Source organism: Poecilia reticulata, linkage group LG4, assembly GCF_000633615.1.
Source record: "Poecilia reticulata strain Guanapo linkage group LG4, Guppy_female_1.0+MT, whole genome shotgun sequence".
In the NCBI taxonomy this organism is placed as follows: Eukaryota; Metazoa; Chordata; class Actinopteri; order Cyprinodontiformes; family Poeciliidae; genus Poecilia; species Poecilia reticulata.
Window position 1 is genome coordinate 5,624,321 of NC_024334.1, and position 13,155 is coordinate 5,637,475.

The 13,155-nt window shown below is 49.6% G+C and overlaps 2 protein-coding genes across 10 annotated transcripts in view; both read left to right on the top strand.

Moving 5' to 3' along the window:
• misp (mitotic spindle positioning) overlaps window positions 1-10,934 on the top strand; it is a 14,557-nt gene extending 3,623 nt beyond the window's left edge. For 6 of the 7 annotated variants that reach the window (XM_017304374.1, XM_008406521.1, XM_017304373.1 and 3 more), the window contains 6 exons: window positions 1,732-1,823; window positions 4,010-4,108; window positions 6,217-8,098; window positions 9,058-9,266; window positions 9,345-9,383; window positions 10,209-10,934. In XM_017304374.1, coding sequence (XP_017159863.1) covers window positions 1,732-1,823; window positions 4,010-4,108; window positions 6,217-8,098; window positions 9,058-9,266; window positions 9,345-9,383; window positions 10,209-10,298 — 2,411 coding nt within the window. In that variant the 3' untranslated portion in view covers window positions 10,299-10,934. Of the gene's footprint in view, window positions 1-1,211; window positions 1,637-1,731; window positions 1,824-4,009; window positions 4,109-6,216; window positions 8,099-9,057; window positions 9,267-9,344; window positions 9,384-10,208 lie in introns of those variants that run through there. The other variant, XM_017304375.1, reaches the window with a different exon arrangement.
• Window positions 10,935-11,264: 330 nt separating this feature from the next.
• The window catches only part of med16 (mediator complex subunit 16), a 7,706-nt gene continuing 5,815 nt past the window's right edge, over window positions 11,265-13,155 (top strand). The window contains exons 1-4 of one of the 3 annotated variants that reach the window (XM_008406526.2): window positions 11,265-11,605; window positions 11,691-12,248; window positions 12,335-12,442; window positions 12,570-12,739. In XM_008406526.2, coding sequence (XP_008404748.1) covers window positions 12,107-12,248; window positions 12,335-12,442; window positions 12,570-12,739 — 420 coding nt within the window. In that variant the 5' untranslated portion in view covers window positions 11,265-11,605; window positions 11,691-12,106. The remainder of the gene's footprint in view (window positions 11,606-11,690; window positions 12,249-12,334; window positions 12,443-12,569; window positions 12,740-13,155) is intronic. The other 2 variants (XM_008406524.2, XM_008406527.2) reach the window with 2 other exon arrangements.

The following is a 13,155-nucleotide window of genomic DNA, read 5'->3' on the forward strand; positions in this document are numbered from 1 at the left end:
TGTACTCAGTGGAGATTAAAGTAGAGCGGGACAGAGTGACGGGGGAAACCAGAGTTCTTTCCACTAACACCAAACTTCCTGTTGACCTCTCTGATCAAGGGGTCAAAGTTTATGAAGATGAACAGAAAGGTGAGATTTAACAGAAAGCTGAGCTTTAGGAGAAGAGACAAGGAGCCTGAGGAAGAGGAGGAGGAGGAAGATGGCTTCATATTAACATGAAAGCTTCTGGTTGTCATGACTCCATGTCCTTCTCCTAAAGTTACTGTTGGCATCACCATGATGCAGGAGGAGCAACAGTCAGTTCTGCAGCTGCTTGGCGTGATGTCATCCAGTGCTGCGTTGCTATTGGTCCTTCAGCAGCAGGTGTGTCTAGTGTCCCTCTAACATCCCTGTCCCCGTCCACATCCCGTCCACATCCCGTCCCTGTCCCTGTCCACATCCCGTCCCTGTCCACATCCCGTCCCTGTCCCTGTCCACATCCCGTCCCTGTCCACATCCCGTCCCCGTCCCCATCCCCGTCCACATACCGTCCCCATCCCTGTCCCCGTCCACATCCCGTCCCCGTCCCTGTCCATATCCCGTCCACATCCCGTCCCCGTCCACATCCCGTCCCCGTCCACATCCCGTCCCCAGTGGTCCATGAGATGAACGGGGACGACGCTCACCTGCTCAGCTCCGTTGAAGTGGAGGAGCTCATTCACAAAGCGGATGAGGCCTCGGTGATGTCACACTCCGTCACCATGGCAACCTCCCTGCCAACAGGAGAAGTCCTGAGGGAGTCGGGCCTTCCACCAGAACCAGAACCAGGGTCCACATGGACCCCCAGCCACGCCCTGGCTGCCAACACAGAGATCACGGGGCTGGAGGCGGTGGCCGGCGGGGAGCCAGACGTGGCGGAGGCCAGCGCTCAGAACCCGGTTACCATGGTGTTCATGGGATACCAGGATGTAGAGGACGAGGACGAGACCAGGAAGGTTCTGGGGCTGCAGGGCACGGTGAAGGCGGAGCTGGTGCTCATCGATGACGGAGATGGAAAGGTAGATCCACCTGCCTGTGCTGCCCCGCCCTCTGCTGCCCCGCCCTCTGCTGCCCCGCCTACACCGACCCAAGCTCCAGAAGTGGTGATGGCGAGCAACGGAGAGGCGGCGGTGGAGGGAAGGGTGGTAGCAGGGAAGAAGAAGCAGCCGTGTAAATGCTGCAGCATCATGTGATCATCATGTGACTGAGACTGAACTAACGCCGCCCGCGCCACTTTAACAACATGACATCACTTCCTGTTTTCTGCTGTCACTTCAACACACCTGCTGTTTCCTGCTGAGAACACTTAAGTGCATTAGCATTAGCATGTTAGCATTCCACTCTCCAGGTGTGTTCACCTGTATGCCTGTCTGTTTTCTAAAAGAGGAAATAAACGAGTTACCGTGAAGCTGTGTGTGTGTGTGTGTGTGTGTGTGTGTTGTTGACTGGTGATACTGGTGATACTGGGGTCCCAGCTCCTGCCAGCCTTAGTGGCTCTCAGATTGTTTCTCATTTTCTGGGTTTCTTCTCTCTGATGGCCCAGTTATGTGTTCTGGCCATCAGAACACCCAACCTCACAGCAGAACCAGAACCAGAACCGGGTACTGAACTGCCTCAGGTAGCGGACCCAGACTGTGACTCCATCAGAACCCGTGGCTCCATGCAGACCGGCCGGCAGCGCCATCAGCTCTTCCTGTTTCTCTTCTTCTACAGAACCTGTAGGTGGGCACCAGCGCCTGGGACCTGCTGTCACCATGGTAACCACCAGGCGGAGGCCACCCTGGAGGTCACCTGTCAGGATGAAGGTCTCCCTGCTACATCCTCTTCACCTTCTTCTTCGCTTACATTGATTTTTTTTTTCTCTGACCTTTGACCTCTTGCTGTCTTTTCTGGATTCTCTCTCATCCTCTGAACTGTAAGTCATGGATCTTGTCAGCTGCTTTCTGAACGTAATGGATCCAGTTTATTCTGATCAGACTGGTCAAAGAAGAGCCATGGGTCCCCTGATGGGGCCCATTGTGGCCCAATGGGGCCTGTGCAGCTGGAAACAGCTTAGATTCGGGACCATTGCACTCCAGAAGTGAAGGGGGCGCTATTTCCTGTATTATCCATGGTCTCCGTTTCCTCTTTAAATCTGTGATTTATCTTCATCTTTAGGGAGGAGCTTCACTCTCAGCATGTATTTGAACTTCTGTCTTTTATTTACTTCAGTTCAACTCACAGTTCTTAAATTTTGTATCCTCTAAATCTGCTCCCTAGTTACATCTTTTCGGGTCGATTACTGCCTCTAGTGGGGTGAGTTGGTAACACAACTGATATAATTACATCACTAAGTCAGAATACAACAAAGTCTTTATTATTCATTCTGGCACCATAGAAGATACATTCTCTAATAAAACTGATGATAAAATCCTTAAGACCCGTCAGGGTCAGAACTGGAACGTCTGGACCCACTGAGGATCCAGTTCAGTGTGTTGAAGGCTTAGCTTAGTGTGCTACATCCCAGTTGCTTTGGTTGACGGAGGTCATAGTTCACATAGCACACATATTCGACTGAAACGGGTCAGCAGGAAGTCCAAGTCGTCAAAACCAAGTCCCAACATGGATAGAAATACAAACCTGTGTGTGTGTGTGTGTGTGTGTGTGTGTGTGTGTGTGTGTGTGTTTTGACAAGGTTGGGAAGGGATAATGTGTGGGGGGTGTAAACATTGTGTCTGTATTTCTGTCGATCAGCAGAATTCCTGTCTAATTCCTCTGCCCAGCAACACACACACACACACACAGACACACACACAGACAGACACAGACACAGACACACACTCTCCCGGTCACTCTGAGGTGTCCGGTGGATCTTAGGTGAGTCCTGCTTGTCTTTCCGTGTTCCTACCTGTGTGACATCATGATGATGTCAGCTACCTGTGTTGCTAATCGATGCCGTTATTGAGAGTAGATTTTTAGCCCCGCCCCTACAGCTGCGGTTCCTTTGATGTTTATTTTCGGTATCAACCAATCGTAGCTGACGGTTTAAATTTTATTGGTACTCATCTGTCCGATGTCTGGGCTCGGTTCTGGTTCTGAGAGTAAAGAAACCAAAACCTTCATGAAGAGCAGAACAAGCTGGAGAAGCAGACCAAACATAAACCCTCAGAACCAGCAGAGCCATCAGAACCTGTTAGCTCCTTCAGCTTCAGAACCAGAGCTCTGTATTAAACACTGCACAGCTTTCACACTCACAAATGAAAACTGAAAAGTGCGGCGGACAAAGAACTACAGGGAATCATAAAGTGTGCATACACACAGAACATGTGTGGCGTCATATTTTACGCAAAGGCAACGTATAAAATGAACGTGGTGTGAAAGTTTGCATAAAGCTACAGACTTTTTACCTGCAGTGAAAATGTGCGACAGCCACTTTTAATACGGACAATAACAAACTAGACGGCATCAAAACTCACCTAAATACACTGAAACCTGAAATCTGACTTCATTCGGTCCAAGAAGCATCGAACCCGACGGTTATCATGAATCTTTTATTGTTTAAACAATGAAGCTGAACCACATTTATCCTCAGACAATAACCTGAAAATAAAGAAAATAAACTAAAGGAAGGTGAAACTTCACTCCGATGTAAATAATAACTCCCTCAGTTTGTCTCATGAAGATGAAACTCATCGTCTGAAAGCTTCTGTGGCTCATTTCATTCTGACTGGAGAGAAAACAGCTGGTCAGCAGATGGACCCACCAGGTTCGGTTCTGATCCAGGTGAGACGCTACCTGAGGAGCTGATGGAGGATTGATCACTGATCAGATGGATCTGATGGTTGATCAGCTTTAGATCCATCCAGACTGATCATCCTGGATCTGAGCAGAACTTGGAGCCCAGCGGTACCGGTACCGGTACATGTGCAACTTGTATACATAATTTTTCAATAAACATCCACATTCTCCACTCACCATAAAGGTTCTATGGACTCTTTCTGTCTTTAACCAGCACCAGCAAGAACAGGCCAGGTCCAGTTGGAGCAGCAGAATGTTCCAGTACACTCCGCCGTGGAAGGTTCTGGCTCTCAGTCTGGACCCGGAGAACAAGGTGAGGCTGCCAACAACCTGATGCAATACCGCTGCTGGTCCAGCAGGGGGCAGCAGAGCCTCAGTACCGCTGCTGGTCCAGCAGGGGGCAGGGTTTCCTTGGTTCTCTGGTCCTCCAGGCTCACTACTGTGGAGAATTATCCTTCTCCATGCTAAGTTCTTGATGTATGAGGTTGAAAAAGAGTCAGTGAGTAGAATTCACGATTTCCATTTATTAATACCAAAATACAGCTGGTCCATTTCTCATGCACCTTTAGGAGTTAGAAGGAAAAAATGCCATCGCACAAAAGTTTTCCATTCCTTTTGTTAGCCTCTATCTAAGCTGTGCCCTAAACAGGGCGTTCCCTAGTGTGTCATATCCTTTAACCCTAGCTTTGAGGGCGTTTCCTAACATGTCATTTCCTTTAGCTTTGCAACTAGCTAAAGGAGATGGAAGGAAAAACAGAATTATTTATTCTCAACACTGCCCTGCATGTTTTAGCTGCTTCATTACGCCTGATTCAGCTGATTGCAGTTCAGCAAACACCTGTCAACTGAAATCACCTGGCTGCAGTGAGCTTGGAGGCCCAGGGCTGGGAAACGCTGCTCTCAGTACCCAGAAAGCCCGACTGTCTCCATGATGATGATCCAGAGTCCACCTGAGGGAGAGCGGGTGGGCGGGGCCTGTGAGTGGGCGGGGCCTGTGAGGGGGCGGGGCCTCACAGCAACCTTCGTCCCCTCAGGCAGCTGCTCTTCAGACCTGCAGCTGCTGCTGGACGCTGACCGAGGTAAGAGAGATTCTGTTGTTCAGGTGATTTGAGGCCAGAGGCTGACCAGATGTTTGGGTCCATTGGGCTGCGGTTCGGCTCGGTCCAGAAACAACACAGGAACTCCCACACACACACACACACACACACACACACACACACACAGGTTCTGGCCCAGTTCCGTTGCCCCACAGCGGGTGGTTGCCTATCGGCTGCCAGCTGCGGGAGCGGCGTCTTATCAGCCAGTCGCAGGCGAAGCTGCGGCTCTGAATGTTCCTCCTGCAGTTCTGGTGGTTCAAGTTCTCACTGTCGCATCAGATGGTTCTGATCCAGATTGATCCTCCCGACGTGAACCGATCTCCAGAACTTGGAACCATCCCGGACAACCAGCTGGTTGTGAACTATTCGGACCAGAACCGGCTGTGATAGATCGGTCCGGAAAGTTCTGGATCAGTGATGAGGGAGAACCTGAAGTTCTGATCCTCTTAATATGGACCCAACCAGAACCTGGCAGGCGGCGCCACATTAATGGATTGGTATCAAACCAGTCCAACACCAGACTAAAACCAGGACTGACACAAATTGACACCAGTCCAGAACCAGTTCAACAGCAGGCAACTTTATGACACCAGTCCAGAACCAACTTTAATCCCAATTTATTCCAAAGAAGCAAGTCCTGTACGAAATAAAGCAAAATCATACCAGTTTAAACCAGTATGGTAGCAGTTTAAATGGAAACGATCCAGAACCAGTTTAAAAGCAGCATGCGGATGGATCTAACCCAGTTTGAAACCAGAGTTAAACAGAACCCGTCCAGAACCCTGTAGAATTCAGTATGAAACCAGTTTCAAACTGGATGAGTTGAACCAGTTTAGATGTCAGTGACCTGAGTCGGGTTCTGGTTTTAAATACACCCGGGCTGAACCCAGTAAGGGCGGTTCTGTGGGTCAACCACCAACAGAACCAGCATGATATCCAGTTTAAGACTGGCTTACTGGGACTGTTGAACTGGAAACCAGTGTAGATCAGCACAGTTCAAAGGCTCCTGAAAGAACAGCTGCCGGGTCCATCAGAACTGCTGGTATCAGCAGGTTTATCTCTGGATCTGCAGGGCGGATCTGATAAGAGGCGGGTCGTTGCATCAGGTGAACCGAGCCGCTCCTCTCTGGGGTGTAAACTCATCTCTGATCAGTCAGACGTTCCTTTCCTCTGTGACTTCAGTTTCATTTCTCCCAGCCCAGCTCAGACTCTATGGGGACTACAGGTCCCACAATCCTTTGCAAACACCCCCCAGGACTCCCTGGGTGTTGCTGATCAGTTTATTGCTCCTTGGCTTCAGTAATTGTCTTTGCTGTTGTTGCAGAAACTCTCAACCGAAGACTGTTGGCCTGTTTGGTCCCCACAAAGTTCTCAAAGATCCAGAGACGGTTCTCCCCCCTGTGTCTCCGCAACGCCCCCTACAGGCATGGACAGCTCCCCCAGGAGGTGGGTGCTGAAGCCTCTGTCCCCCCTGCTGCAGCCCTCAGACCTGAGAACCATCGTTGGGTCAGCTCCTGGCCTGGCGGACCGGGACTCTAGCTCCTGGGAGAACAACGAAACCCAGATCGGCCTCGTCGAAGTCCGGCATGACACGGTGCAGGACGGGAACTCTAGCGGTGACGAGTGGCAGCCCAACAGTCCCGGTAGCAGCTCCGGCTCTCAGAGCGGCTTCTACTCCTTTGTGGAGGATCCCAGGAGTCCGGAGGCGGAGCTGAACGAAGCCTGGATGGTGTCACCACAGCGCCAGGCTCAGCTGGCCGTCCTGAAGAAAGAGAAAGGATTCAAACTACAGACCTACAGCAGCAACAAGAAGCCAGAGAGTCTGTTCTCAGAGAGCAATGGAGACCATCAGTATATAGTGGATCCCAACAACGGGATAAAAATGATAGATGAGGATGAGGAGAAGCAGCTTCGTAAGATGATCATCCACAGCCAAGCTCCTAGGAGGAGCCAACCAGAACCACAGAACCAAGCGGAGGTTCTGGACCCCATCCTGTCCACAGATAGACTGATAGAGGGGTTCAGTTTGAGCTTCAGTCCTGATCTCTCCAGACCAGAACCTCCTCAAACCGCTGCGCCAGGGGCTGTGGTGAAGGAGCAGATCAACTTTGGTGCAGCCCGACAGAAGTTTCTACAGATAGAGCAAGACCGACTGTCACGGATGCTCAGTCCTGTCCGGTCCCCAAGAATCCCACTGGACTTGACTCCAGAATTGGGTCCTAATGTTTATGTGTCGAGGAAAGTGAAGGTCTACGGTGCCATGGAGGCAGGAGGTAACACGACTCCAATTAGACCAGCAGGCGGAGATGAGATGGATCTTCAGAGGAGAGTGACAGTGCTCCGGTCCGATGGCAGTCTGAGTAGAGAGAGTAGCGTCTTTGAAGACTCTGGCCATGAGGAGCTGTCAGTAGAAGTGGCTGGAGGCTACGCCAGTGATGACAGCCTGCTTGATCACTGCAGAAAATCCAAGGTGTTCCCTGAAACCCCCATTGAGAGGGAGATCCGATTAACTCAGGAACGTGAGGCGGAGCTGCGGAAGTCTCGAGGCCTGAAGCACAGCAGTGGTCAAGCGGAGATGGTCAGAATCAAAACCAGACGTTCACTGCTGTCCTCGACACCTGACAGAACCTTCGAGAAGAATCCACTGAGCTTCATCCTCCACAGAAAAACCCAAAGGGAGGAAGGCCCCCAGCAACCAGAGATCCAGGAACCAGATGGCAGAGCTCCTCCTCCACAGCTGGGGTACAAGAAAGAAGAGGCTGAGCCACACTCAGGAGAAAAGCCTGATTCCGATTCTGGAACAGACGAAGTGTTCCTTTCTCCATGCTGTCCTCACCGACATCCTGATGAGTCCTGGTTCTCCCAGACGAACCCAACCGCCACCTTATTCACACCAAAGGACTCTGAGGGCAGAAAACAAACAGCTTCCTCCCCTCCTGCTTCTCTCGTATCATCAACCCTGCATGAACTAGAGCTCCCTCAGAGCTGGAGGAAGAACCTGGAGTCCACAGGCCTGCAGTCCAGAGGGCAAGGAGCTCCAGACTTCATTGAGAAGGAGATTGAAGAAGCTCTGAAAAGAGAACAGGAGCTGAAAGAGCTGAGGGAGTCCATGAAGGAAACCAACCGACCCATCTTCTCTCCGGTTCCTCTGGTGGAGCAGGCATCCAGGACGGCCATGAGGCAGTTCTACCCACCACTTAAAACAGGTACCAGATTCCTATCCGACGTTTAATGGCACCGGCTTTTTACTTTCACTTTTAATGAGAAATATTTACATTCAGGCATGATGTTGGATCTATTGTCACTGAGATGAATTGAACCCCAGGCGGTTTTGGAAAAGGATGCTGATGTTTGCTGCAGTTCCTGCCTGTCCTGTCAAATTCTCTTTGGCCATTTTCACCAAGCTGTTCCATCCTGATCCAGCTCGTCCCACACAACCATGTAGAAGAAACAGGCCGGTGGGGTGGCACAGCAGGAGGTGTTGCTCATGTTCACTCCGCCCCCTGCAGGTGCTTGGCCGTGAAGCCAGCTGATCTCGCTCAGGTTAGGGGCAGAGGCGGGTTGACTTTAGCTCCCTTCACCGGATCAGGAACGTGGAGGAACGTTAGCTCGGTGTTCACGTAAAGGAACCGTCTGGGATCAAGATTCTCGCTGCTGGTTCCTTTGGGCTGCTGCTAAGGTCTGTCATTTCTAAAGAACCCTGAGCCATGTTTATGGGAAGCCTCAGCTTCATAGTTTTTCAAGGTTCTGATATTGGGTTGGTGTTTCCCAGGAGGTCCAGACTAGACCAGAACTGCTCCAGGTCAAACCCACTGTAGACACAATGAGTAACCTAATGAGGCCAGAGTCCAGCAGACTGAGTCAATTAGTAACAGTTTCTGACTCAGAGTCCAGTCTCTGCCAGACGGCCTCCTCAGGAACACCACACCTGAGCTTCAAGGACAACAGGGCTGTCCTTCCTGGGGTGGCATGTGGGGGGCAGTGTCACAAAGCAGCAGTGTTGGAGATGCATTCAGGTTCTAAAGAGGCGTTAGAACTCCTCTAGAACCAGAACATGGAGATCCTATTAGCTCACAGCCACTTTGTGGTTGATGTCTCAGGTATCCCTCAGGGTTGTGTGTTAGCATGCCTGCTAATGTACACGTGCTTCCTTCCTGTCACTCAGAGAAACCCGCCAGTCTGTCCTCGTCCTCTCCTCATCTCAGCGTCCGGCTGCCCTCCGCCTCCCTCGTCACCGCTAAGCCCTGGGCCTCATCGGCGTCCCCGGCCTCTTCCTCCCCACTGGCGGTCCGGACGGTTCCTCGAGGTTTGACGGAAATGCTGCTGATGGACTTTGAGGAACACCGAGCCAAGCTGAAGCTGGAAGAGAGCGCTGTGAGTCTCCTGCTCTTATTTTGGTAGTCTCAGAATGAGAGATGGGACTTCCTGTCTGAAGATGTTTGTGTCTTTCAGTACGCAGGAATCCAGCCGGTTGATGACATCAACAATGAGGTAAGCACTGCAGGCCCTGAAACGGTCCAGGATGGAAACCAGTTACACCAGTTACAGAACCAACCCCAGCTAGAACACAGAACCTCTGGAGAACCTGGCCCAATCCATTACGGAGCAGTACTTTTACCTTTAAGGAGATCTGTGAGCTTTATTCTGAAAAGCTATTTGAGAGTTTCTGTAGAACCCAGAATGTTTAGTACTCAATCGATGTCTGTTTAAGAGGTTCTGACCCAATGGTTTTGGTTTACTGGGTCTATGGAGGCACCCATAGACCATAGACCATGGCTAGAAGAAGAAGATGATGACGCAAAGAAGAAGTTGAGTCATTGGTCAAAATAATGATTCCCACCAAAACGTCTCTTTAGCAACATTCTGAAGATTTCTGCGATAATTCTGTAGATCCGGGTCAAACAGAACATTCAGTCGGTCCAGTTCTCCGGACTGACCGGTCCTCCAGCAGAGGGAGATGTGGAGATGAAACTGTGGTCATAAAAGGAGTTTAAATCCAAAAGGTTTTGAACATCTCACCAGGTCTGAACCATCAACACGCTAAGCTTTCTGTAACCCGTTTAGACTGTGAATGATGGTTCTACTGGACCAGCCAACGCTGGCCCAGTTGGTTCTCAACTTGTAGGCTGAAGACATGACATATGTTTAGCAACTGGCTAGTTAGCATGTCTAGATTTCTGGATCAACTTGTGGATCTTCAGGAGTTTGAGTTATTTGGACCCTGTCACTAAAGACTTTTATTTTGAAAGACTTCACTGACTGGTTCCACATGCATCTATTCCATCACCATGATGTCCCCTCTGTCTCTTGTCTCAGGTGGTGGAGTCCACTCGAGTCGTTCGTCATAAGAACCAGAGAGCGCTGCTGTGGGAAGCTGGACAGTTCGCCAACCAGGACAACCAGTGAGACCACCAGGACCAGCTTTGGTTCCAGAACCAAGTGTGGACCAATCCTGAGCAGGGTCATGGATCAGCAGCATCCACTGATGGACCCTTATAGACAAGATGTTCTCACCTGATCCAATCAGCTGCTGAATAAACGTCCAGTGGAGACAACTGGTCGCTTTCAGTCTGACCTCAGAGCGAAGCAGGAGTTTGATTTTGGCACTTTTAATTAGACAAAACTAAACAGGAAGTCAGTAACTGCTCATGATTGAAATTGATGCCCTAAAATTGATTGTTGATTGTTGGAGTTCTGCTGTTTGTCTGGATGGGTTCTGGACTTGAGAACTTCGCAGTCCATCAGCATGAACTTCTTCCATGCTGAGGTCAGAGCCTCCTGTGACGTCACATCCCTGACCCAACCCACAGGTGGCGGAGCCATGTTAAAAACCTGAGGTTTCTCCACCAGACAGGAAGCAACCATATTTGGAGATGATCCAAGAAACCCCTACTCCTCCCCAACCAGCAGGGTGCGCTCTGATTGGAGAACCTGTTCACTGACAGGCATTCTGCTGATGCTCCCACAATAATAATAAACTGATTTTAATCTCTGAGTTTTGTTCCTTCAGTAAATAAAGAATAAGTACATCTACGATACTAACTGGTAGTTTTGTTGTTCTTATATTGCAGAGTTTAACTATTAACAACATTTCTGGTCAGAGTCTCAGATGTGAATTTGTGGTGTTTGATGGATATTGCCCGTTTGGTCAGCAGAGTGAAACATTAATATTAACGTGTTTAAATATTATTCTGCTCAAATATCTCCTAGAAGTTTAAATAAAAACACCAGCAGGTGGACGGTGGTAAGCATGAGCGCTTTAAACGTTTTCTGAAAGAGCCTGTCAGAACGCGCTGAGGGTAAAATGGTCCTCCTGTCTGTGGGTCCTCCGCGCAGTGCGGGCTGCCCGCGGCGCCTTTTCAGTAATCAGCAGACAGGTTTAACAGAGCTTAATGGAGATTATCTATAGAGAAATTAAACTTAACGCCAAAAAGAAAACGCAACACTGTTTATGTGAAACTTGTTGATGAGATGCTTTAATAATCCAGTTTTACATTCAGGCAGCTGTTTGAACAGCTTTAGTTGGATTGGGGGTGGGACCGAGTCTGGCTGTTTTACTACACCGTCTGTAGCTCCATTTCTGGAATAGACCTCAGTTCTACTAAACCCGGCCTGATTCGGGCTTGTAATTCATATTAAAGTTTTATTCTACAGTTTTGTTTTTTCCTGAGACTGAAAAAGATTCTTTATTTTCTCGCCGCTTAATCAGTCAGGTAAGCTAACAACAGCTAGTAGATGCTAGCATTTGCTGAAAAACTGAATTAAACTGGCTAACCAGCGGACTTTAAACACCTCCAGCTTCTGGACCTGGTTCCGTCTGACAATGGGTCCAGTTCGGCTGCAGTTTTACTTTAAAAAGGCTGTTCTAATAAAGGATAAGTATAGATTTCTGCTAAAATCCAGTCAAACCAACATGGCTTAAATGAGCAGCTTTTAAAGGGGATTCTGAATTAATCAGAACTCAGCCTATTAAACAGGATGATGTGATTTAAATCTGAAAATGTATTTATTATTTTTCCCAGTTTCCATAAGCAGTGCGACCCCTGCTGATAAATGCTACTGGGCCTATCCCAGTTTACACCAGAACTGAATGCTTGACCTAGAAGATCAGAACCAGTAGACGGACCTGACCTGGAACACAAAGCCTCACCAGATGTTTGCTTTCTCTCAGGTGAGGCGCCCACCTGTCCTGGTTCTTCTTCTGTGGTTCAGTCATGGAGCTGGCGTATGTGTGCGACTGGGAGAAGCGTCCGAAGAGCACCCACTGTCCGTCCGTCCCACTGGTGAGCTCCTGGTCCTGCAGGAACCTGGTGGCCTTCACCACCGACCTGAAGAACGATGATGACGACACCAAAGGTAGGCAGGGACCAAAGACTCGGGAAAACCCACTTTGACCCAATCAGAACCCACTCTGACCTAATCAGAACCCGTTCATCTTCCAGATGTCAGTCACATGATCCACATCATCGACACAGAACATCCGTGGGACGTGTTCTCCATCAACTCTGGCCACAGTGAAGTCATTTCCTGTCTGGAGTGGGACCAATCAGGTGAGCTTTACCCAAGTCACCTGTTGTCCCGGGGGTTCTGACCCAGTTCTGCAGGGTTTTAAATGCAGTTTTCTGATTCTCTGTTGTGTCTCGCTGTGTTTTAACCCGGTCCGACCCGGTTCTAAAGGCTCCCGCCTGCTGTCGGCGGATGGTGACGGCAGGATCCGGTGCTGGTCGATGTCAGAGCACCTGGTGAACAGCTGGGAGAGCGCCCTGAGCAGCTCGGTGGACGGAGACCCCATCGTGGCGCTGAGCTGGCTGCACAACGGCGTCAAGCTGGCGCTGCATGTAGAGATGGTGAGGTCACTTCCTGGAGCCGCGGGATATTTTCTCGTCTCTCCAGGTCCGTTGATGTCGTGTAAAAGTGAAACCACAAAGACAACCAGAATTTATTCAAACAAATCCATAAAATCAGACCAACAGCTCAACATGGTCAGCAGAAAACCAAAAGCCACAGGAAATTAATTACCTTAGAAAAATACAAATATACGAAGACAGAGAGCACCGAGTGCAGACGCTCCTCCACCTGCGATCTGATTGGCTGTTTTAGCTCCATTGCTTCTATATGCAGCCGTGTTTCTACTGTCTGGTGGTCTGACGTTTAGAGACGTTTAGAGACGTTTGGAGATGTTTGGAGACGTTTAGAGACGTTTGGAGACGTTTAGAGACGTTTAGAGACGTTTGGAGACGTTTGGAGACGTTTAAAGACGTTT